The following is a 27,533-nucleotide window of genomic DNA, read 5'->3' as shown; positions in this document are numbered from 1 at the left end:
CTCACAGTGACCCCTTGTAACCTATAAGGCCAAGACACAGACCCTCCAAATTCCCATTCTTTATCTCATAAGTGATTAGCTGAACTATTTGTCCCCATTGACCATTCTGATTGATCAATGCCTGTTAACTGGACTTGACCAAACTTTAACCAGGCTTCTCTCCTTCCTCCAAGCTCTTGAACTTTGACCCACTCTTGAGCAAAGGAAGTGATCAACCTGCCTTTAATGGTCCCTCCCAAGAATCAGCTGGCCTCAATGAAAAATATTCCCTGATCAACAGTCCAGTCATGCCACTCACTCATCCCACTGTCCCGCATCCAATTCTTTCTAAAAGAAAAGCCCTTTTTTGCTTGAACTTTGAGGTGTTCATAGATTGTTGGGCCAATTGATGTCCTTCAAAGTCCAACGACCCCCATTTCTGGGCTCTCAGATGTCTGCCTGTGATCCCTCAACAGATAAAGTACATTCTTTGCTGGGCATGTTTCTCCTAACAAACTAATAGCCCTAGGTAATAATCTCACAATAGCTCAGGCTGGCTTGTTTCAAGCCACCTTATCAAAGTCATAAACCCCACTGCCCTTCACAGACTCTAAACTTCTTACCTCACCTACAGCCAATCAGAGACTTATGCACAAGATGATCAGGCACCTTGTGACATGATCTTGTGAAAGACCACAACAACCAGCCCACGGGGCTCACACAGGCACCTCCTGTCTGTGTGGCCCACTGTTATCTGTGGCAGCACACCCTAATAAACTCCTTTCTATTCTCATACTTTATCTCTGGTAAGTTCTTTTACCAAATCGCATGTCACTGCCACACTGACCAGCCACCCCATTGTGTCCCACAACATAGATCTCATGGTCCAAGTGGTTCTTCCTACTTTGATATTTTCCCTCCTCCTATTGTGATACTCCACCTCCCCTTATTGTAATCATCTTTTTGAATAAAGTCTCTCTTTACCTAAGTCTAGATTTATTTTTATTTGACACTTTCAATTTGCAAAGGGCCTAACTTTACAAAATACAAATTAAAATCATTAAATACTCTCTTATTATTGACATTTATTTTTATAGGATCACAACTATTATGCATTTCTTGATATACAGCCACATCATAAAATACATAGAAGATAGAGACTACCATAAATAACACACTATTTTCCCAATGTTCAAACATAAAAATTACTTAAGATCATTAATTATTAAATTAATTAAAATAAAGCATTTAATATCAAACATGAGAAGCTGAACCTGAGACAGGAGGGAAAGGGGCAGGGCACAGCCATTCAAGGAATGATGAAGCAATTAACACCAAAATGGTAGAAGATTCAACTCCCTGGAGGCCTTGAGGCTCAAGATGGCAGGAGATTTGACTTCCAGTAAACCTTGATCTTCATTATATGCTCATTGTAATATATTAACATGGTAAATGACACTCCCACAGGCACCATGACAGCTTCGACGCTGACCATAAAAAGTCAAAGAGTGGGCAGTGGCCCAATTCCTGGGAATCTCGGCCCCTTCCCTAGAGTAGTTGGAATGGTCCTCTCATTTGTTGGCATGTGAAGCTACCTAGCTGATAAAAACTGGCAGCACTGCGCCTTGTGGCCTCTCTTGCTCCCTCGTCTTCAGAGATGCCCACACTCTGTCTATGGAGTGTGTACCTACTTTCACTTTAACCTGAGCACCCAATCCCCACACCTTATGGCTTTTCTCTCACCTTCTGAAACAGCCTACACTCTATGTAGTATATACTTCTCTAAATAAATCTACATTTACTCAACTGTGGCTCGCTTTTGAATTCTTTCCTGCGTGAAGCCAAAGATCCACACTTGGCGGGGCATGTCCCAGAGGCTCAGCTGAGACCTAGGACGCAGCCCTCCTCTCACCACACATTCAGTTTTCCTGTACCAAAACCAAACAGCTGAGGTTTGGAAATTGCATAAATAATTTCTTTATATTTTACTTTTATCTGGTATAGATCAATCATCTCTTTACAAAGTCAAAAGAAGGAAACATTCGATGAACTTGTTATGTTGGCCACCTATTAACTGAAGCATTAAACCAACAATAATACAGCTGCTAAAGTTCTTTCTGAGGAACTGTCTGCAACAATCTGCCACTTTTCCAGTGGTCCAGTACCCTAGTTTCAACTTAGCATGGATACCATATAGAGTTAGCACATTAACTGCAGCACATACATAAAACAGATCTTCAATGTTTTCAATCAAGAAGGGGAATATATAAGACATGTCTTTTTTTAGAAAAAGGATATCTTTTTCTAAAATACTTGCATTCCTGTTTATAAAAACTATTTTTAAATAATACTTATATTGTAAGCAGATAGGTTAAGGGGTCCCCAGAGAAAGAGAATGAGGCATGGCTTTCTTGACATAAAAGAAGCTATTTTGGGTCTAAGTCATTTTGTGTTCTAAGCCTGGCCACAATGTTTGCCCTTGAACAGGTCTCAGTAATTAATGATCTTAAGGGAAGTAAAAGAATGCAGGAACAAAGCAAAACAATAGTTCATCTATAAAACAGTCACAAAACAATAGTTCATCTATAAAACAGAGTCCTAGTTACTCCTCTAGGGATATACGTAACAATCTGATACATATCTTTGAGTTCAGCTGGAACAAAGACCCCTGTCCAGCTGGGATGGAATGATGACGATGAGAACTTGAGTCAAACTAAAGCTTGGACTCTGTCAACCTTTGCCCCAATTTTACACTGAATTTTCCTCTGCTCAAGCCCCTTCATGAATATGCATATACCACCAAGCCCCTTAATGAGTTTGCAAATACCCTTAGCTTAAAACTTCCCCAGTTTTGCTTTTCAGGGAGACACTGCTTTGGGGAGAATCCCGCGCCCTCCTTACTTGCTGCAGTAAGTCCTTCTCCAGACCTCTGGAGTGTTTGTGTCTCTTGCCTAGACACCCACCAAGAGGTGAGCCCAGTTTTCCCATAACAGTATAATAAATACATCACAAAATATCAACTACTCACCCGCATTGACTATGGCATCCACCTCTAGCAATGTGATGTCACCTCTATACAGAGAAACTTTGTCACTCAAATTCTTCTTCACCTGTGATGTTTCCTGAGTATTTTCTTCTGTAATAAAAAGAATATATATTAACAGTGGTACTCTTAATTAATTTAATAAAGAGAACTTTAATACAAGAGCCAGTATGGGTCACACTCAGATACATTAGACACGTGGAAATAGAGGTTTAAGTACCAAGGGTGTGGCTTGTTCTCTATTTTTTGTGTATTCCTCAATACAAATTTAGTATCACATATATGTCATTCAATAAATTTAGACAAGTTATATTGGTCAACAAAAAGTTCAATGTTTACTATTAATATTATAAAAATATTAATTTTAAGATATAATTATGTACCACTAGTTTCACAAGAAGATATTAAAAAAAAAAAAGATGTGTAATTACCAAGACAAAATACATTTTCACAAATAAAAAGCTTACTTCTATTTTTGTTCTGGTTACCTAAAAGGCATCCTTGAAAAGAATATTTACTCAGAAACAAAAAATTTTAGGTTCAGCTCTTTGCTACTTCTAAGTAACAAACTGTTCCTCAGAATGGTATGGATCAAGAACATTTAAACATTGAATATTGAACTCCTCCTTTATCCAATTCTATCAACCTTTCACTCTAGAGGGCACTGCTAGATTTAAAAGAGAAAAAGCTCTGTTCTGCATACAAAAGACAGCAAGCTGGTATTGTTAAAATAAGCTAAAACATTACCTTCTAAAACCTGACATATTTTTAAATGTTTTAGAGCAATACTATAATTTGAATTTTCATCTATTTTTAACAAATAATAGTGGTAAAGCACATTAAACAAAGCTGTATAAAATCAATGTTTTAAAATACATTAAATTGTTATGCATAAAAAGCTTTTTAATATACCTCTAGGAAAGCTGTTGTATAAATTCAAACTTTTTAAACCATTTATGATCTGTACAAATCTTTCAAGGGGGAGACAATGCTACTGATTCACAAAGACGCCCCTAAATGAGCATGCAGTTTTGAGGTCTCTAGGGGATTAGAGGTGATAGGTTATAAGCCAAGAAAAAATTGTCAAAGACTAAGGAAATGATCTGTGGCCATAAAAGTGATCTTTCCTCTCTCTGGCTCCAAAGCATCTTCTTTGCAATCACTTCTCTCCTGAAAGGATTCTAATCAACTATTCATTGGTGGTAGCAGCAGGGAGGAGGAGGAAGCGGGGGTCGGGGTGGGGGGTGAAGGAGAAGGAGAAAAAGAATTGTACATTAAAAGAGTAGAGAAAGATTTTAGATGACTTCAAAATTAAAAAAAAAAAAAAAAAAAAACACGCACACACAGCTGACTTGACCACCGTAGGGACTCCTAGAGTATTCTCCTTAGTCAGATAAAGACTAAGAACTAGTGCTTTACTACAGACTGACTGTTCAAATCTTGTCCATGGATAAGTTATTTATTTTCTCCATGTCTCAGTCCATAAATTACTGCCTCTTTTACAGTTAACATAAGTTCATTACACTTAGAATAATGTTCAGTCCGTGGTAAGCTCTCTACACACACTACCTTTTTTTTTTTTACAAAGGTTTTACAAAAGTTACAAATATTATTTCAGCATCCATATTTAAAATACCACAATAGTTTAAAAATATTTTCAATATTTATTATTATTATTCCCTATCAGTGAAAGAGATTGGACTTTGTGCTCTTACTAATCTGCCAATGCCTGGCCCAATGACAAAGACTTTGAACAAGAAGATCTTGAGTTCCATGACCAATCAATTTCTATTCTTACTACTTTTACCAAATTAGAAAGTCCTGATTCCCAATTAAAGACTGTCAGATGACAATGAATATTTGGTGGTACTCTCAGAAAATTCTAGATATGTGGACTATTGTGAATCTAAATTATACAGACTTCTCATGAATGATGAGTTTCAAAACTCCATCACGCATTACATTGATAAGTATAACACAAATGAAAGCAGAAAGATTGACTGTTTCAACTTGGGAGACAGTAAATAGATTTCTAATCCATCCTCTAGTTGCAGTTAGCTCTAAAAAGTATTTCTTCATTTTCTTGTGAAGCATCATGTATGTAATTGCATTTATAGTAATGTGACAATATATATGATAATAAAGCATGTATTTATTTTTCCAAAAGTAAAGAAATTGTTAAAGAATTGTATTGGAAAGCTTCAAAGTTTAAACCATTTATACCACAATTCAGTTTTCTTAAAAGAAATCCTAATCTCTCAGCTGCAAATTTTAAAAATGGGATATTTTGAGCATCATGAGGAAATATTTTTATTCCTTTCATTTTAAAAATTCACATAAGCATCTTTTTTCCTCAAAGTCAGATATACAGTTGCTGCCCAGTTCCTCACATGGTATATCAAAAAGGCATAAATGTATTCAAAAATTATAATTTGATAGTATTAATAATTACCAGTATTTCTTTCAACAATAAACCAAAATCAAATGGCATATTTTGGACCACCAACTGTTCTCTGTAAAGGCAACAATGTAATTTACCACTAGAGGTCACCTCTTAATTTGAATAGCAATGCACTGCCTTCCTTTTCACACAACTGTGTTCCATAGGCACTGATCCCAATGTGTCTTTTCCCATATCCTGAGTTTTTAGTAATAAACAGGACAGAAAATTGTCAAGTGTTGCTCCCTCATGGACACTGTATATGTACACAAAGCACTGATTCATGTTTTGTACATCACTGGCTTTATCCAACTGAAAGTTGGAATATCTGTCAGTGTGCACATATGCTAGTAATTGGTCTTCCAGATCATATACCATTGATATTGTAAGAAAAAACAAAACAAAACAAAAAAAACTAAACAAAAAACAGAGCTAGACAGTGGTTAAAATAGTAAAAAGGAAAAAAAAAACTGATTGTATTCAGGAACTACTGCAGCAGGGGAAAAGAGATCTCAGTATAGAACTGGGGTTAATTCCCAATACAGCAAGGACAAGTGGGGATTTACAGCCAAGGAGCAGAGTAGGGATCAGTGGATGGAAAATTACTAAAAGGAAACATTGGGGGTGAAGGGAGATTTTGGTTAAACAGACAAGATTCTTGCTGAAGGCAAGCCAGGATGGTCAGATATCACCTAGGGTACTGGAGGGGGCAGGGGATGCAGAATCTGATTAGAATGGAGGGTGATCAGATATCAAAGATGGGAAATTCTCTGTAAGTTGACTTAGCAGGATTCCTGCTAAATTTGGACAATGCAGGCCTGGTAATGATGGGGCCTGGTTGAGAAAAGGGCTTAGTGAAACATGACTAAAGTTTAGTTAAGGAGGGAGTCTTTGTCAGTCCCTTCTCTTATTCAAGGAAAGAAGAGACATTCTTCCTCTCCTTGACCAATATAAGTCCATTCTGATTAGGTTGGCCTTTTGTTCATTAAGAACCAGCAGAACCATTTAGTTGAGACCTGGTAGTAGAGGATATTTGCTAGGTGGTACAAGTAGTCAGGTATTTAATGAGGGGAATTTCTATGAAAAGAGAAAGAAAAACAAGGACTAATGGTTGGGGCACACTATAAAGCCAGTTTCTGGGTCCACAGGATAGACAGCTGAGAAGATATCAGGACGCTGGGCTTGAAGAATCTTTCACAGTTTGAATGTCCTTGGTGATGGCATGAGGCATTTCTGGAATGGCCCACACAATAGCAAGCATGAAGGTTATACACACATGATCTGTTGTGGGGATTTCCTTGAAGTTTATATCAGGTCATCCAGATTCAGCTTGTAGGGCTTTAGGGAAGGGGCAATTTTGGTTCTCAGTGATGCCAAATCAGGAGGAGGGGAGAAAAACTGGAAACATTCTGGAGAAATGTAGCCAGATATTGGAGGAAATGGGAAAATTGGTAGCATGTAGAAGACAATGAACAAGATTAGAATTTAGTAACCCTCAAGGGTACACTATAGTTTTTCAATGAAACATAAAATGTCTCTCTACAGTCACCGTCCTTTTTATTCTGGTTTACAAAATAAGTCTGGTCTCATTAGATTTGGTCTAACTATTTACATAAGTGCAGCAAGAACGGTAATTGACCACTTAGGCCTTTCAAGTTTGCTTTATTAGAACTTTTCATAAACTATCTCAAATTAGATTTTTGAAATCTTCTCAAGGCTAGGAAGACAATCCAAGAACTCACCAACAGATTTAGCCTGTAATACTTATAGATTTGGGTAAATTCCTCTCTTCTCAAGGTTCCCAAAATATCCTAAGGTTCCTGGGTTTACCAGGAAGTGCCCTTCTTTAGTCACTGTAAGGCTGGGAACTCTATAAATCAGGTACCAGGCTGGTGTTTCCAAAAGGCTTTGTAAGCATTAGTTCTATAAAGCAAACTTTAATTCTTTAAAACTGTCTGATAACATGAGATCCTATGCATCATTCTCAAATATGACATCTAGCCAGAGTCAATAAGGCAAAAATTTCCAATTATGTCCTGTTACAAAAAAGACAGATTCTTATTTAATTTATACAAATAATGTCACTGCCATGAAAATAAGAATACTCAATAGAGTTTCTGAATTCTAGAGAGATCGGGTAGGGGGAAAAGATAAATGTTTCGTTTTTGTTTACAAAAGTATAATCAACTAAATTGCTATGAGTTATAGATAGCTTGAGAAAACAGAAAAAGGGGTTTCTTAAGTAAAACATTAAAGAACCAGCAATGCTCCAAAACAATAACCATAAAAGTCAACATCACTCTTCATTAGTTCATTCAGTCCCATGTAATTGATTCTTTTTCTCCCCAGCGTTATTTAATGTATTGGAACAACAACAAAAAACCCACAAAATTTTCTTACCCTGTTAAACCAATAACTATATTAAGTAATCTTATATACTGAGATCTATTTCTGAATTCCCTATTCTATTTTACTAAGCACTTTTTATAGTATATTCTTTTTTTTTTCTTCATGTAACTGATTTTTATTCTGCTTGATCTTGGGTTAGCATTTTTTTCTGAACCAGTCAGCTTCTGCATTACTTCTAGAAATTGTTACCCGGTCCAGAGGTATGGTCTCAAAGTTACGTAAGCAATAATGCCTTCAGAAGCCACTACCCCAGAGTACCTGCCATCGTTCTCTCTATGGATCTCTGGAATAGTCACTTTTTGTTGAAGACAAAGCACTCTTGCCTGTCGTAGACTGCAAGAGCTTTCAGGGAAGAATCAGAGTAGAACAAAAATTATCTTGGATGATTAAAAAACTTAAGATGGTCATGGTTAAAGATTTGAGGAGAGTTTGTTATTAAAAATGATGCAACTGATAAAGGAGTCTAGTTACTTCTATGACATACAATGTTTAAATATTATAAATGTATTATAAATGATAAAATTATACCAGGACATATGATAGATAAAAAGGGTCCTGGCAAATTTCTATGAACTTACTACAATTTCTGAAATATCTATATCAATCATTTTTACCCACACCAATATAACCTAGGGAAGTATCATTTAATTAAATGATTAAGCATCATTTCTTATTTGACAATGTTTCCCACTCAACTTAATCGGTAAAATAAATCAAAATTTTTTTAACATTTCTTCTTTACAAGGTGAAAAAACAAATCCTTTGAGATTTTCCTGGGTCCCTCTGGGAAATACCAATCTCAATTAGAGTTCAAGATTTCATTTAGGATTTAATTTGGGGAAGTTCTCAGAAATGTCAAAAGGTTTGAACACTTGATTCATTCAAATAGGATCATAGATCACTATGAAATAATACTTCAGTTCTCATAAACAGACATAATAAAAACAACATAAAGCACAGGAAATTACTTTGATAAGACAGAATCTTTGTTTCTTAGGTAGATTACTTAAAAGATAATTTTTTACAATCTCTTATTAATAACAGACTAATAATCCAAGAAAACTTCGTTGTTTTAATAGAGAAAACTCAATTCTAGTTTTGCATCAATACATTACTGGGCTCATTTTAAAACAAAAACAAAAAACAAATTCATTCAATCTTAGCCAACTTGATCACAGATAAAATTCCTCTTCTGTAAACCTTCTACAACTCTATCTCCATTCAGGTTTTCTTCTACAGTTTTCTTCTTTCTCATTCTGGAATAACCAGTGATCTTGATTTAGGGTAAAATGACTCTCTTTTCCCTTGAAAACAGCAACAAAAATCTTTCATTCCTCACAAACTTTATATACAGAGCTATTTCTCTTCATCTTTATTATTTTTACTAGTTTCATTTATGTATATTAATTATAATTTTTAACCATTATTATTACCCTTTATTTTACAGAGAAGACTAAGAAGTAGACAATTGCAAATCGTGTCACATACCAGCATTCTGTAGCAAACTAGCAAATTTTATACATATACTATCTTTCAATTTCTAGAGATATGTTTTTTAATAGTATAACCTTTCAATAAGGCAAAAGAACATTTATTAACATATTCAAATATATTTAGCTTTTTTATACCACATTAAAAGAAAGAAGCCAAAAGTATATAAACTTAAAGTTATCTTCAGTAATTGGCATTCCAGTAGTTTATTTTACTTAGAAACAATCTAGATTTTTATTGGATAAAAGAAGCCAAAAGTATATAAACTTAAAGTTATCTTCAGTAATTGGCATTTCAGTAGTTTATTTTACTTAGAAACAATCTAGATTTTTATTGGATACCTATACTTAATTTAGCATAAGTCTAAGGTTATAAGGTAGTAAAAAGATTTTGTAAACTATTTTTATGCAGACATATTATAATGTCAAACAAAGCTTGCCATCATTTCAAGTTATTTCCCTGTTAACTATTTTTATAGCACATGCATGTTAGGCAAGCTTTGCAAAAGCAGAAACCTAAAAAAGTTAAATACATGGATTTTCTTTTACGTTATGCTTCATATACAAGAAGTCATGGATAACAAGCAATTCATTTTTACTACATCTTTACTTGTACATTTGGTCTTCAGTTGAATTTATAATTTTTATAATAGTAAACATCTAGTGGATATAACATAAGCTTATTTGACTAGTAACCCTAAGTACAACAAAAATGTATGCTTGTATTACACTTACTGCTGATAACTGAGAAGATATACCTGTTTTTTTAAAACCAACAATATTGAACTAATCATATTTACCAAAGATTTACCCAAGTCACATGAACTTGAAAAGTATTTGGGTTAGTTTCTATATTTCTGGGAGTTTTAGGAATATTTAATTGATATAAATGCTTGTTATCTCTAAACCAATATGAACAGAGCTCCTTTATGAGATTTTATGGATTAATTTGATAATACCATCAAAAGTAGAAAAATATCATGTAAACATAACATGCACACATACAAAAATATATATACAGACAGATGCAAACAGAGATCTTATAGCTTCCACTCTAAAACTTTAGCTGTGAGTCAGGTAAATACAGTAATAAACTCTGGTCTTGGCTCCCCTTGATATTTTTATCCAAATTATGTTTCTGACAGAAGGAACAAGTTAAGTTACCTGTTCAGTATAAGGGCTAATGCTTTTACCAATATTTGTTGAGGAGACTTCCAGGATTTTTCATTTGCCCTGATATGTAACCTTAGGGAGGCTGTGGACCAAATTTTAAGTGAGAAACTGACAGGAGACATCAAACAGCTGTCTGGATGTCCCCATAGCTTATCTGAGCGGATAAAATATCCAGTCTGTTTTCAATTACCTTCTCTTCCTTTTCAGCCTCAAGTAGTTGCTTTCAGGGGCCCCTGAGTCCCTTGAGAGACCCTAGTAGGGAGCAAGGGGCCTAAAATTCAAGTGACTATAGGGAAGTGAGGAGCTAAACTGGGAAGGGAAAAGTCAGGCAAGGGCAGACAGGGATGGAGAAGATAGGAGTTTGAGGAGGGACTTTGCAAAGGATTTAAAGGGAACTGAAGAGAAAATCAAAGGTGGAAGGAATCAAAGGAGGAGGAAGAAGACCAGAAGCAATGGGAAGGGAGAGCACTCAGACGTCAGTTTGGGGAAACCTTAGGTTTCCCAAAGAAGCCAAAGAAGTTACAAATTATCTTTAGTAAATTCATGCCAGCAAGAAATGAAGTAGACAGAGATGGCAGAGCATATAGTCAGCAGGGGCTCGAGAAATGGGCTTCAGTGGACTGAGAAGTTCCCATGGGAGAAGCAGATCAAAGACAGAGAACAGAGAGGCCTTAGAAAGACCCAGGAAAAATCTTTCCAGACCAGGAATAAATCTCCGCTTAAAATAAAGAGCCAGGAAGAAAGACTTCCAACCCAATAAGCAACTTTCAAGCAAAGAAGCCTGGGCCTCTAACCCAGCTTCAGGAAGCATACTTAGAATCTTAAGGTTAAAAATGTGCCTACTGTGCTTCAACCGACAGTCGTCTAGGGCACTGGCTCACCAGAGGTCACCACTAGGCCCTACTAGAGATCGCCAATAGATCTCTACCTTTCAAATGATCTCTACTTCTCATTGTCTTTGAGCTATTTTATAATCCTGTAAGTTGCAGAAAACAGATAATACTGCAAACGATTCTTATCCATAGAAAAGCAAATAAATTATGTTGCCTTGAATGCAATTGATACTGTCGTTTGGACAATTTGCATTTATTTGCATTTATTTGTAAATTCATTTCAAAGTTCCTCACTACGTATATCTGTGTGGGTCTTAAAATTCTCCTTTGAACCAGAGATAAATAAAACTGTTGATAAATGTTCAAGCTTTTTGTAGAAGTCATGATCTCAGGTTTACAAAAACATTTCCCTCTAATACACATTTTCATTTAGTTCCAGTATATTTATTTAACTAATACTTCTACAGCATTTACTATGTGCCAGGTGCTATTCTAAGGCTTACAAATAGTACCTCCTATAATCCTTAAAACAAATCTATGTAGCACATATTACTACCATTCCCTCTATGTAGATAAGGAAGCTGAGCATACAAAAGGCAGGTCGTTTGACCAAGTACACACAGCTGGTAAGTACAAACCTGGGCTCTGAACCCAGGCTGCCCATGCTCTTTACCAACAACCTGTGCAGGCTCTCATTTACCTGTTTTTATTTGATGGAGCCCATGAGGTATCTGAATGAGATATCTGTTGTTTAAGTCCTGTCTCTCCCATCAGTTACAAAATATACCAATTTCACCCACTCAAAAAGCATTACTTACTTTTGTCCAAGGAAAAAAGAGTAATTAGTTTATTGAAGTAGTTACCATACTTTGAAAACAATGCAAAGGCCTCAGTGATTTCTTGCTACTATTTGACAAAGTTTCATAAGATACAACACACCAGGGTTTAGAGGACTACATAATAAAACAAAATTTGCAGATGTTAATCATGAATTTTGTTTGTTCCTTCTCTATTTTATTTATTTATGTAAAATCATCAAACTTGCTAATTCATTTTCTCCAACACATACTCTATTTGTACTGGGATTCAGTTTACTATTTAAATTTATGGCCTTATTCTGAGCTCTGGCATTTATATTACTATTTCACCTCTTTTTTAGGCATCAATAAACCACTTTAGAGATATTGATCCATTTTATGAGGTAAGAATATAATGCAATGCCATAGTAACAACAAAAGCAGATTTGATCAAATATACATTAACTCAATAATGACATTAAGATACATTAGGAGAAACAAACTTTGTTTCCTGAATCTTAATTAAGATGAACTGACCAACATTTCCCTTGTTTTAAAAGCATAACCATTAAGATAATAATTATTGATAATATAATTTTCATAAAAATCATAATTATATTTTACATTTCAAACTTTTAAAATATATTGAACAAAACTGTCTCATCGCTTTTCCTCTAGAACTGCCAAATTACCTAACAGGCCACTTGAGATACAGCTAAGGGACCACCACTGGATCCTCTGACCACCTGGAAGACTAAGATGCTGGGGAATAGCCACAGGAAGTGCCTACAACACTTCAAATTCTTATGTTCCCTCATATTAACATCCTCTGTATTTTAGCACCCACGGGCATGACACACAACCACCAAGGTCACCAATGAGTTGTGGATCCCACAACAAGAGGCCTGTTGCCCGCTGACCTCTTTCATTCTGAGGATGCCAGTAAAGTCAGTTTGGTTTTAATACAGCTGTGTACATACAAATTCAAAGTAACATTCCCTCTCCCTAAAAATAAATAAGAAAGTTACTAGGGGACCATATCACAAAAGAAAAAAAAAAAGATCAAGCAAATTTCTTTATAGTGTTAAAATTATATTAAATTTATAATCAAGGTAATCAGAAAAACAATTTTGAGTTCATTAAGAGGCTTTAAGGATACACAACTTGAGAACTAGAGGAACCCAGGGATGCAGGCTGTGTTTCTGAAATTGTATCTTGAAACCAGCCAGCCTGTAGACCTGCACACCTCCATGTGTGCCAGGCTAATAATCATCATGACATTATTCCAGATTCCTGCTTGTTTTGACCTTCCAATTTAACAGCTCACTTCTTTATTTTTTTAACTGAGTTATAGGCAGTTTACAATGTTGCGTCAATTTGTGGTGTACAGCACAATTTTTCAGTCATACATGAATATACATATGTTTATTTCATATTCTTTTTCACTGTGAGCTACCACAAGACCTTGTATATATTTCCCTGTGTTACACAGTATAAACTTGTTTATCTATTCTATATATATACCTGTCAGTATCTACAAGTCTAGAACTCTCAGTCTGTGCCTTCCCACCCCCATTCCCACTGGCAACCATAAGTTTGTATTCTGTGTCTGTGAACAGCTCACTTCTTTAATTGGGCCAACATTCAATCTGCTGCCTCTCTTCCTAGCTCCAACACACAGCGCTTCCATGGATGAAAATCTCAGCAACAGATTCCTTTTCTTTTCTGCCCTAGGACTCTAAACTAACCCTGTCAAGGAAACTATCAGATAAAATGCTCATATTTGAGTTAAGACCTCACTTGAGTACAAAGACAGGAATCCAGGCATGATAGTCATGCTGAGTAATGCAGGAAATAGAAAGCCCAGCAAGTTCTGAACTCTGCATTCCAGTGTAATGATAATAAAGCATACACAAATAACTTCAATACAAGGAAGAAAGATTTTAAAGTATTTGGAGGTTCAGACAGAAGGAACATGCAATGAAGTTTGGTCTGAGTGGAGACATCCAAGCTGAGTTTTAAAGGATCAGGAAGAATACCAGAGGACAGTAGGGCGGGATGGGCATGAAAAGAGGAAGGGCATTCCTAAGTCAAAGGGGCAGAAAAGAGACTTTGCCTTGAGGAAAAGTAAGTATTCATCCATGACGAAGATACGGAAAGCACCACAAACTGGGGCACAGTGGCAGATAAGATCAGAACTATTCAGGTTTAAACTGGATGGCAGAAGGCCTTGGATGGCAACTGTTTAGAATCCATTAAAGAAGTCACAAATAGACAGCTTTTGCTTATATTTACCCCAAAGATAAGATTTTCTTCAGCTTAAACAGACTCACTGTTTTTGCATTTTAAACTGTATTTCAATTTTTAGTTAAATTTTAACATTCCAGTCAGGAGATTTCACATTAAAACTCAGATGTCCTAATTCTCTTGAAAAATCAGGAGATCTGGAAATAGTGGTCCCACATCCTCATATGATGTGTGAGTAGAGGCTACACTTTTTGGACAGGTGTCCTTTCCTTTCCAGTTTACAAGGGAGTATATTTGTTTATACCTCAACTAGGCTGGCTTCACTCAGTCATGTTACCTTCCTGTCTCTGACAGAATCTGGGTGTTAGATTTCTGCAACAGAGCTTCAAAAGGTTAATGACTGTATGTCCAAGGTAACTATTAAAAATCTATTAGAAATAGGGGGAGCAGCCAAGATGGCAGAGAAGGACACTCTTAGCTCATCCTTTCCCATGAATACACCAAAAGACTCATCCATGGACCAACCCATTCACTCAGAACACCTGCTGAACTTTGACAGAACATTGCCTTCTTCAAAAGACAAAGTTTGTCACAAATGTGGTAAGAGAAAACAAAAGAGAAGAAGAAGAAAAAAGGAAAATAGTGCAGGACCTGTCCTGTGGGGAGGAAGCGACAAAGTAGGAATAGCGCTCTTACTCTGCGACTCCCCATCTCCAATGGAGAGGTCATCAGGAACAGACAGGGAACCTCTGAGGCCTGGATCCATGCATAGCAGCCCTTGGCCAACAGAACTAAGTGAAACAGGCACAAAGGATCCCTGCAATCCCCAGCCCTAGATGCGAGCTGGTAGGGGTGGGATGGGACAGTCTGCCCATGCCTGGGCAGAGGACTGGGACCAACTCACAGAAGCAGCCTCAAGGGCTGTGACTGGGAGGATATACAGAACACAAAAGCCTGGGTACCTCTCAAAAAAAAGAAGCAAGCAAGCAACACTGCTGCTGTGCATTGAGGGGAGGGGCACAGCACAGCTGGGCCTTGCCTTGTCTCCAGATACCCATGGCATCATTGCTGGCATGTACTCGAGAGAAGAGAGGTGGGGCTTGGCCACAGCTACCATATTCGCTGGTGCACGGCTCCCAGGTGGAGGCAGGGGTGAAACCTGAATCCGTACACAGGGGCTCTGCAACTTCACAGGCAGGACTGAGATTTGTTTACATCCCCAGGCAGAAGGGACTGTTTAGCTCCACGGGTTACTAGTAGAGTTCTGCCACACAGTTGGGGCAAGGGCTGGTGTGGTCATTTTCTGCTATCCTGCCTACCATGCACAGACACAATGCTGGGGACAGTGCTGACCCGGTAGCATGAACTCGCAGTCCCTGAGGGCTGGGGCCTCTACCAGTGCAGGCCTCTAAGACGAGCAGTTGGAGTTTGCACAGCAGGGCACGTGCAGGGGCAGTATTTGGCAGTGGGGACAGCGCTGACCTGATTGTGTGCCACAATCCAGGTGTGTGACTCAGAAGTCAGCAGATCTGCACTGGTAGCTCTTAGGACAGAGAACCTGGGGGACACCAGAGCAGCACACTGATATTCCCCCAGCTGAAGCAGGGACAAGGGCAGAGCCAACAAAGAGTACTTGAGGCACTCCAACCCTGCCTACTACACACTGCAGCTCAGAAACAGGTCTGGAAGCCTCCATTCCAACAAAAAGGGAACAGACCCACCCCTGTCAGGGCTGTGACAACCACAGAACAAAAAGGAGGCCCTGCTCAACAACCAGTTCAAGCTCTGGTCACCATAACACTGGCCACACCTTCAATCAAAGGGATAAAGCCAACACACACACAGAAGAAAGATGTAGCCACCATCCATACTAAAAACAGACCTCATGACAAAATTATTAGGGGCACACAGTCTACACAGGAACACATCCTCTTTAAAAAAAATCCCCTCAAGACCACAGTAGATAACTGATACTCCATAATCCATAGTGCCAGAGAGATATAAGTAAAATAGAGAAGCAGAGAGGCTATGCCTAATTAAAAGAACAAGATAAATCCCCTGAAAGAATGATCAATGATATAGACCTCAACAGTCTACTAGATCATGACTTTAAAAAGGGAGTGATCAAAGCACTGAAGAAACCAAAAGAGACTATGAATAGAGACAGAGAATACTTTAAAAAAGGAAATTGAAACTATGAAGAGGAGCCAATTAAAAAGAGAAAACTCAATGGCTGAGATAAGAGTCGAGCTAATCACAGTCAAAAGCAGACTGGACAATGCAGAGGAACGAATAAGTGACTTAGAAGACAGGATAACAGAAGTCACCCAATCAGAATAGCAGACAGAAAAACAAATAAAAACCAATGAAAGCAATGTAAGGGACCTATGGGATAATACAAAGCATGCCAACCTACACATAATAGGGGTCCCAGAAGGAGAAGAAAGAGAAGAGGGGATTGAAAAGGTATTTGAAGAAATCATGACTGAAAACTTTCCAAACCTAAAAAAGGAATCAGATATCCAAGTAGAGGAAGCACAGAGGGTCCCCAACAAGAAGAACTCAAATAGAACTACAACAAAACATATTATAATTAAGATGGCCAAGGTTAAAGATAAAGAAATGATTCTAAAGGCAGCAAGAGAAAAACAAAAAGTTAGTTACAAGGGAACTTCAATATGGCTTTCAGCTGATTTCTCTACACAAACAGAAGAGAGTGGCAAGATACATTCAAAGTTCTGAATGAGAGAAACCTGCAACTTAGGATACGGATACTTTATCCAGCAAGGCTATCCTTTAGAACAGAAGGACAGAGAAAGAATTTCACAGACAAGCAAAAACTAAAAGAATTCAGCAATACTAAACTTATGCTAAAAGAAATATTGAAAGGTCTACTCTAAATAAAAAGGAAGCAGGAAGCTATAGAAAGGAGAAAACCATAATTGGAAAGGCAATAACTACAATGAGCTGCAACAGAATAAACAAGAAGATATAAAAGAGGACATCAAAATCATTAAAGGTAGGAGAGGGGAGCAAGAAAATACAGATTTTTTTTCATTTTTTGTGTGTTCTTTTTAGGATGTGTTTGAGCTTATAATACTTATGTTTAAAGCAAACAGATATATTAATGGGTTAATATACCTGAAAACTAGGGTAACCACAAGCCAAAAGCATACAACAGAGTCACAAAAACCAAAAGAAACCAAGATAACACAAAAGAAAATTATCAAACCACAAAAAGAAAAAAGAAAAGAACAAAGAGGAAATACCAAATCAGCTGGACAACTAAGTTCAAAATGGCAGTAAACACACACCTATCAATAATCACTATAAATTTCAATGGACTAAATGCTCCAATCAAAAGACATAGAGTGGCAGACTGGAAAACAAAACAAGAACCTACTATATGCTTCTACAAGAGACAAACTTTAGGGAGAAAGACACACATAGACTGAAAGTGAAAAGATGGAAAAAGATATTTCATACAAATGGAAATGACAAGGAAGTGGGACTAGCAATACTCATATCAGACAAAATAGACTTTAAAACAAAGGCCATATAGAAAGACAAAGAAGTACACTACATAATGATCAAAGGAGCAATACAAGATGAAGATATACTCGTTAACATATATGCATCCAATATAAAAGCACCTAAATATATAAAACAAATACTAATAGACATAAACAGAGGAATTGATGGGAACACAATCATAGTAGTAGATTTTAACACCCCATTAACATCACTGGACAGATCTTCCAGATAGAAAATCAATAAGGCAATGGAGAAACTAAATGACACAATAGAATAGTTGGACTTGGTTGATATCTTTAGGACACTGCATCCCCCAAAAAGAGAATACAGATTCTTTTCATGGAACATTCTCTGGGATAGACCACATACCCAAGCACAAAAGAAGTCTCAACAAATTTAAGAGGATAGGAATTATTTCAAATATCTTCTCTGATCACAATGGCATGAAACTAGAAATTAACCAAAGAAAAATGAGAAAAAAAAATTACAGCATGGAGACTAAACAACATGCTACTAAAAAATCAATGGATCAACAATAAAAATCAAAGAAGAAATTAAAAAATACCTTGAGACAAACAACAATGAAAACATAACCACACAAAATCTATGGGATGAAGCAAAAGCAGTCCTAAGAGGGAAGTTCATAGTGATACAGGTCTTCCTCAAAAAAGAACAATCTCAAATAAATAACCTAACCTAGTATCTCAGAGAATTAGAAAAACAAGAACAAACAGAACCTAAAGTCAGCAGGAAAGACATAACAAAGATCAGGGGGGAAATAAATAAAACAGAAATTTAAAAAATAGGAAAAAACAATCAAACCAAGAGCTGGTTTTTTGAAAGAATAAACAAAATTGACAAACCTCTGGCCAGGCTCACCAAGAAGAAGGAAGACAGCATACAAATAAACAAAATAGAAAACAGAGAGATTAGAACCAACACCACAGAAATACAAAAAAAAAAATCATAAGAACAACTAAATGACAATAAATTAGACAATTTAGAAGAAATGGACAAGTTTCTAGAAACATACAGTCCACCAAAACTGAATCAAGAAGAAATAGATCATTTGAATAGACCAATCACTAGAAGTGAAATAGCATAACAAATTAAAAAAACCTCACCGCAAACCAAAGCCCAGGACCAGGTGGCTTCAATGGGGAATTCTATCATACAAAGAAAAGCTCATACCAATCCTTCTCAAACTCTTCCAAAAGATTGAAGAGGAGGGAATACTCCCAAACTCATTCTATGAAACAATCACTCTGATACCAAAGCCAGACAAAGACAATACCAAAAAAAGAAAGCTATAGGCCAACATCACTGATGAACATAGATGCAAAAATCCCCAACAAAATATTACCAAACAGAATCCAATGACACATAAAAAAGATCATACACCATGATCAAGTTGGGTTCATCCCAGGGACACAAGAATGGTTCAACATACACAGACCAATCAATGTGATACACCACATCAACAAGAGAAAGGACAAAAATCACATGATCATCTCAACAGATGTAGAAAAAGTATTTGATAAACTTCAACACCCATTTATGATAAATACTCTCACCAAAGTAGGTACAGAGGGAACATAACTCAACATAATAAAAACTACTTATGACGAACCTAAAACCAGTATTTAATACTCAATAGTGAAAAGCTGAATGCCTTTCCACTAAAATTTAGAACAAGACAAGGATGCCCACTATCACCATTTCTATTCAATATAGTCTTGGAATTCCTAGCCACGGGAATCAGGCTAGAAAAAGAAATAAGAGGGATCCAAATTGGAAGAGAAAAGATAATATTGTCATTATATGTGGATGACATGATACTATATATAGAAAACCCTAAAAGCTCCACACAAAAACTACTAGACCTGATAAAAGAATTCGATAAGGTAGCAGGATACAAGATTAGCATATAAAAATCAGTAGCATTTCTTTAAACTAACAATGAATTGGCAGCAAAAGAAAGTAAAGAAACAATCCCTCTTAAAATCTCATCCAAAAAAATAAAATATTTAGTAATAAATTTGACCAAGGAGGTGAAAGATTTATACATGGAGAACTATAAAGCACTGATTAAGGAAATTAAAGATGACTTAAAGAAATGGAGATATCCCATGCTCTTGGATTGAAGGAATCAATATTGTTAAATGGCCATACTGCCCAAGGCTATCTACAGATTTAATGCAATCCCTATCAAATTACCCAAGTCATTTTTCACAGAACTAGAACAAATCATACTAAAATTTATATGGAATCACAAAAGACCCAGAATTGTTAAAGCATTACTGAAGAAAGAATGAAGCTGGAGTAATAACCCTCCCAGACTTCAGACAATACTACAGAGCTACAGTAATCAAAACAGCATGGTATCAGTACAAAAACAGATATATGGATCAATGCAACAGGATAGAGAGCCCAGAAATGAACTCACAAACTTTTGGTCAATTAATCTTTGACAAAGGAGGCAATAACATAAAATAGAATAAAGACAGTCTCTTCAGCAAATGGTGTTGGGACAAATGGACAGCTGCATGTAAATCAATGAAGTTAGAATACTCCCTCACACCATACACTAAAATAAACTCAAAATGGCTAATAGACTTAAACATAAGACAAGAAAAAATAAATCTCCTAAAAGAAAGAATAAGCAAAACATTATCTGACATACATCTCAGCAATGTTCTCCTAGGTCAGTCTACCCAAGAAATAGAAACAAAAGCAAAAATAAACAAATGGGACTTAATTAAACTTATAAGCTTTTGCACAGCAAAGAAAACCATAAGCAAAATAAAATGACAGCCTACGGAGTAGGAGAAAATATTTGCAAAAGATGAAACTGACAAGGGCTTGATTTCCAGACTATGTAAACAGCTCATACAACTTAATAAGAAAAAAACAAACAACCTAATGTGAGCCCTATTAAATTACCTAGGACATTTTTCACAGAACTAGAACAAATAATCCTAAAATTTATATGGAATCACAAAAGACTCAAAACTGCCAAAACAATATTGAAGAAAAAGAACGAAGCTGGAGGAATAACCCTCCCAGACTTCAGACAATACTACAGAGCTACAGTAATCAAAACAGAGTGGTATTGGCATAAAAGCAGACATATGGATCAATGGAACAGAATAGAGAGCCGAGAAATAACCCACACACCTACGCTCAATGAATCTTCAACAAAGGAGACAAGAATATATAATGAAGAAAAGACAGGCTCTTCAGCAAGCGGTGTTGGGAAAACTGGATAGTGGCATGTAAATCAATGAAGTTAGAATACACTTTCACTCCATACACAAAAATAAACTCAAAATGGCTTAAAGACTTAAATATAAGACAAGATATGCTAAATCTCCTAGAAGAAAACATAGGCAAAACATTCTCTGACATAAATCTTAGCAACATTCTCCTAGGGCAGTCTACCCAAGCAATAGAAATAAGAGCAAAAATAAACAAATGGGACCTAATAAATTTATAAGCATTTGCACAGCAAAAGAAACCACAAGCAAAACAAATGACAACCTACCAAGTGGGAGAAAACATTTGCAAATGATGGGACTGACAAAAGCTTAATTTCCAGAATATATAAGCTCATACAACTTAATAACATAAAAACAAACAACCCAATCCAAAAATGGTTGTATGTCCTAAACAAGCAATTCTCCAATGAAGACATACAAATGGCCAATAGGCACATGAGAAAATGCTCAATATCGCTGATTATCAGAGAAATGCAAATCAAAACTACAGCGAAGCATCACCTCCCACCAGTCTGAATGGCCATCACTCTAAAGGCCATGAATGATAAATGTTGGAGAGGGTGTGCAGAAAAGGGAACCCTCCTACACTGCTGGTGGGAATGTAGTTTGGTGTAGCCATTATGGAAAACAGTATAGAGATTCCTCAAAAAACTGAAAATAGACTTACCACATGACCCAGGAATCTCACTTCTGAGTATATATCCAGAGGGAACTCTAATTCGAAAAGACACATGCACCCCAATATTGATAGCAGCACTATATACAAAAGCCAAGACATGGAAGCAACCTAAATGTCCATTGATAGATGACTGGATAATGAACTTGTGGTATATTTATACAATGGAATACTACTCAGCCATAAAAAGAATAAAATAATGCCATTTGCAGCAACATGGATGAACCTGAAGAATGTCATTCTAAGTGAAGTACACCAGAAAGAGAAAGAAAAATACCATATGATATCACTCATATGTGGAATCTTAAAAAAAAAAAAAAAAAAAAACAAGATGCCAAGGAACTCATCTACACAACAGAAACAGACTTGCAGACATAGTAAACAATCTTAAGGTTACTGGGGAAAGGGGATGAGAAAGGACAGACTTGGGAGTTAAGAGATTTACAAGTGTTAGGCACTATATATAAAAATAGATTTTTAAAAAAAAAAAGGCTTCTGCTGTATAGCACAGGGAACTATGTTCAATATCTTGTAATAAATTTTATTGAAAAAATATGAAAATAAATATATGTACATATATGCATGACTGGGACATTGTGCTGTACACCAGAAATTGACACATTGTAACTTGACAGTACTTCAATTTAAAAAAAAAATCTATTAGAAATAGAAAACCCAGAAGTGGCATGAAAAGAAGCATATGAGGCAAGTTCCCATCAAATCAAAATAAATGTTTGCATGTCAAAACTTATATTGGGATCTAGGATGTGGTAAAAATTCAGTAACTCAGAATGTGCGTCATATATTGAGCCAAAAAGACTTCCAAGGAATCACATCTCCCTGTTTCTATGTCCTTGTATAGTACTCTTCCACAGTGACCCTGAGCTCTTCCATGAAATTTGCTTTGACCAAGTAGACATCAATAAATGTGACCCAAGCAGAAGCTGAATGAGTGCTCACACATTGGTATCTGCCCTCTCCTACTATGCCAAGACTACCACGTAATAAAGCCTAGGCTAGCCTAGTGGCAGATAAGAGGTCACCTGGAGCAGACACAAACCATCCCAGCTAAGGCTTCCTAGACCAAGTTGCCTGGCAACTGCCAGCCAGACACTGTGAGTGAGACCATCCAGAACCAGCCAGCCTCAGGGAAGCCACAAGCTGATGATAAAACTTCTTGATTAACCAGCGACTAATGAGCAATAATCAAAACAATATTATTTTAAGCCACTAATTTGTGAAGGGTTTGTTGCACAGCAAAGCTAAATGATATGGGAAGAAGGAGGAGGAGAAGGACGGGGAAGGAGGAGGAGACGGAGGGAGGAAGAGCAGGCTTTGAAGAAAACTCAGCACAGAAATGAAGTTGCAAACCCCCAACATAACAGTTACTACGAGTTAGCCTAGGAGACAGGGTCTTCTGGTGCAACATCTACAACACCTGAAAGAACCATGAGATTTGAGAATGAATGGATACACAGGAATAGGGAGGAATGTGCATGTGTGAGGGAGCAGGGTGCCCAGTATCATATCTTTACATAAGAACAAAAGACTCCTCTGTGTACATCCTAATTCCACCCTTTTTCCTAAAATGATACGTTCAAATGTTTACTCATCTATTTTATATGTTTCTCTATATTAATACTTTGAATCATTATAACTACTCTACTGAGGTAACTTAAGGAAACTGAGGCACAAGGCGATTAAGCAACTAACTTGCCCAAGGTTTTACAACTGACAAGATTTGAAACCTGGAAATGTGACTCCAGAACCCATTTGTTTAACCACTGTGCAATATTGCCTCATAATAAAGATGTCTCACAAGGTTAAAAAAAATAGACTCCTAGTGCTTTAAATAAGGACACAACTTCATTCGTACAGGATATTCATTTTTAAAGTTTAATGTGACCTCGAAGATGTTTGGCGTAGAAGCTTAGGTGTTTAAAATGTGTTTTATCTTAATGATGTATTCTGCTAAAAATCAATTTAGTTAAAAATTATGATATGGCTACACAGTTTGGCTCTTAGTCTAAAACTTATACGAGAATAATGCAAACTAATACTTCAAGTAGCCTTGTGTAAAAATAAATTAATTATGTTCATAAAGTTACACTCCAAAGAAAGGGAGAATCGAATTTCTGCCCTTTTAGTAAAGTTATAGAATCCTAATTTATAGAAATAGATAAATGCTGTTTCAAACAAAGAAATAATAGAACTAGAAAATCAGAAAAACTAGCATATATAATTATGCCTTTTTCACTATTCAAGTCTGCAGGTAAAGACTCTTCGTGGGTTGTAAACTCAGTTTGACAGACTACAAACAACTTTTTCACAAACTAATACAGAAGAGAATTAAAATATTACAGTGCATCACATGTAGTAATGAAAAGTGTTGCTTTATGAAAATTTTGTTTCAGCTACATGTACATAGATGCATGTATTTGTGGGTCATAATATATGTTTGTAACTGTGGCTCTTGGGTGCATGTTTTAAATTTTTGAAATCACTGTGTCTGTGTTCATCTCTACTCTCTGACACAAAAATTTTTTAATATTATCATTTTGATATTTTGTCATTTCACAGAAATGAACAAATTTTAATATTCTGAAAACTAGTCCTTAAATTTTGTTCATTTTTGTGAAATGACAAAACTAGGTTTCAAAATATCATGCAGTTAGCATTTCTGTAAGATTTCTGGCATGCAGAACCAACACCTAATCAGTTGATCAACATCTCGAGATTTTATAGGATCCAGCACAAAGGCACAGATCTGGTAAAGGTACAATACAGAATTCATTGCCCAATTGATTATTGAATGTGTTTACGTTTAAGAGGACCCAGCATGTTCTATAGGGGTCAAAATCCACATAGTAAAGCACATAATAATGGATTCTCCACAGTATTACACACAAAGACATAACTAACTCACTGGTGCAACTTAAATGAGAAGTTGACATTTTCAGAAGATATGATTTAACTTGGAATAGATAACTGAATCTAAACAAAACAGGGAAAGGAGGGAATTACAAGTCCTAAATTAATGAAAAGAAAAAAAACCTGAATTCCACAGCAAAAGAGACCTTGGAATTGTATAGATGAAGAAAACAAAATCCTGAGAAGTTGTTATTGCCCCATTCACAGAACTAGTTGATAGCAGTTCGGTACTCCTTTCCCTACATAATTATGATTCACACAGTTTGCATGTGATCCTGTAGTTTAACATTATCTAAAATAATCTCTCTATTTGTGTTAGAGCCATATATGTACCTGTAACGTGTCCTTTTCTAGGAGTCAATAAAGGATAATGGTTTAAAAAAAGACAAAAACCGGCTTTGGAAGCATTATGCCTGTATTTGAATCTCAGGTCTGCCGCATACTAGCTGTGTGGCATTGGTCAAACTTAACCTCTCTGGGCCTCAGTTGACTCACCTGTAAAATGAGGATAGTCCCTATCATATAGGGTTGTTTTGAGCATTAAATGAATTAAGACATAGTGAAGCATATGCAACAGTGCCCTACACATAGTACAGACACAAAAATTGTTAGCTAGCAGGAGGAAGAAAATTACTACTAATCTGAAAGTTTCGGCAGGGTCCCCTTTTTGTGCCATATATGCCACCCAGCACAATATTGACTCTGCAAAAATACTGACTGACCAGGCTTAAATACCCTTCTCCTGGCAAGTTAGGCAGAGATGACTCAACCAATGAATTAGGTGAGTACATACAGCCATGGACTCCAGAGGTATGCAAGATCAAGGAAATTGTAAGACAATGTGAAGGATCACCAGAGCATAGAAGCTAACACTTCAAATGCCAATAAGAGAACAAAACAGGTGGGCTGAGTCCAGGAGGAGCCTCGGTTAACTGGCCAGAACTGCCACAGATGATAGTCTATTGTTTCTTTTATATTCAGCTTGGCAGGACCCAAATTCAAAGAGCAGAGATTGAACTAACACACCAACTGAGTTTGAGAACTTTTTGTTCTGGTTTCCCTGCAGAAGCTAACATTTGCCACAAACTTACTGAGTTCTTTGACTTAGAGTACATTAATTTAAACACTAAAATAAAATACCAAAATCATTTCTTTAGCTCTAGTACTTTCTTCCCCTTTGTGTCAAAATAATATTTAATTTTCTCCCAGTATTCTTTGACTATTAATTATAATTACTTAATATAATTACTAATCCTTGTTTGTCTTTATCACAAACTCTTGTTTTAATGAATTATCATTAATATAACTTAGTTATTAACCACCAAATTGCACCTGGCACTATACCAGATGTTACACAAGTTAAACACAGAGCTGCTGCCCACCAAACACCAGTAGAAGAAAATCAGTGACCTATTTAATCAATAAGTAGGATTGGAAGGGAGCATGAATAGGAACACAGATCCCCAGGGATGCTCTTAAAATAGTCTTGGCCTGAACTAAGACTGTGGCAATGGAGACATGAAAGGGCAAATGCCAGCAAAGATACTCAAGAGGCATAGTTAACAAACCGTTAGTGTCTCAGTGGCGGAGGGAGGACAGGCAGTTGCTGAGGCTGACTTCCTGGTTTCTGATCTAGGTGGCTGTGGAGGCAATGCAGTGGCAGAGCCAGTTTAGGAAGGAAGATCATTGTCAGTCTTGGATAACTCAAATTTGAACTTCCATAGAATATTTAAGTACAGGTTTTGTATGTACAAGTCTTGGTGCAGAAAAGAAAGATATTTCTGGCTAGAAATGAAGATTTGGGAGACATCATCATGTGGTAGGGGCTCTGGGTGAGATCATCATGGATGTACGTGTAAATGAAAACGGGTCAAAGACACCACAGTAGAGAATATCAACCTTTGTAGGTAAGTCAAAGGAAAAGTACCAGAAAAAGACACAAAGAACAAAGACTTAGACAAGAGAAAAACCAGCAGAAGTGTATGGAGGAGAAAGATCAAGGAACAAGTGACCAGCAGCTTCAAATGTCACAGAGAAGGAACAGAAGAACTGAAAAATGTCCCTTTGGATATAACAATTATGTCATCGCTCTTAACCTTAGCAAAGAGAGTTCCAATAAAGCCAGAATATGGATGTACCTACAACCTAGCTTAGACCATCTGCCCCATGAGATGGTAGAGAAATAAGTTGGCAAGAATCTGTGTCCCTGAATGACCAACAACATGGAGTAGAACTCCATGAAACATTCTCCTATAAAGTAAGAAACAAATAATAAAGTAAAACCTTCTTTAACCCATGGAATCATTGGTAGGTCTCTCTGTTACAACAGCCCAGCCTTTCCCTAATTTACCCATCCAGCAAATATATATGCCATAATTTATCTAATCAATTGCTTTTTGAGAGCATTTGGGTCATTTCCCATTTCCCAGACTTCTAGTACTGATATGTAAAAATCATACACATTTGCACAATCACCAGCCTATATTAGAAATTGCCAGTCCCTATGGGAAAAAAATATATATAACAAAATTCACACTCAAAAAATTTTTATTCTTAGGTTATCCTGACAAAATATATTACAGATTATTTTTAAATCTTTTCATATATGTACATGCAATTTTTAAAAAAACTTTTAAAAATTGACTCAAATAACTAATAACAGTTTGAAAATAATTTTCAGCAGCAGATTTTACATCCAACTTC

The 27,533-nt window shown here is 36.4% G+C and overlaps 1 protein-coding gene across 2 annotated transcripts in view; it reads right to left on the bottom strand.

Annotated features, from left to right (window-relative positions):
• Positions 1–27,533, bottom strand: part of MACROD2 (mono-ADP ribosylhydrolase 2) — a 1,873,695-nt gene that overhangs the window by 1,782,882 nt on the left and 63,280 nt on the right. The window contains exon 3 of one of the 2 annotated variants that reach the window (XM_064475896.1): positions 3,008–3,112. In XM_064475896.1, the coding sequence (XP_064331966.1) occupies positions 3,008–3,112 (105 nt within the window). Of the gene's footprint in view, positions 1–3,007; positions 3,116–27,533 lie in introns of both variants that reach the window. The other variant, XM_064475895.1, reaches the window with a different exon arrangement.

The sequence above is a fragment of the Camelus dromedarius genome, chromosome 18, assembly GCF_036321535.1.
Source record: "Camelus dromedarius isolate mCamDro1 chromosome 18, mCamDro1.pat, whole genome shotgun sequence".
Lineage (NCBI taxonomy): Eukaryota > Metazoa > Chordata > Mammalia > Artiodactyla > Camelidae > Camelus > Camelus dromedarius.
Note: the sequence above shows the minus strand (reverse complement) of the source record. Positions and strands in the feature narration are given on the sequence as shown.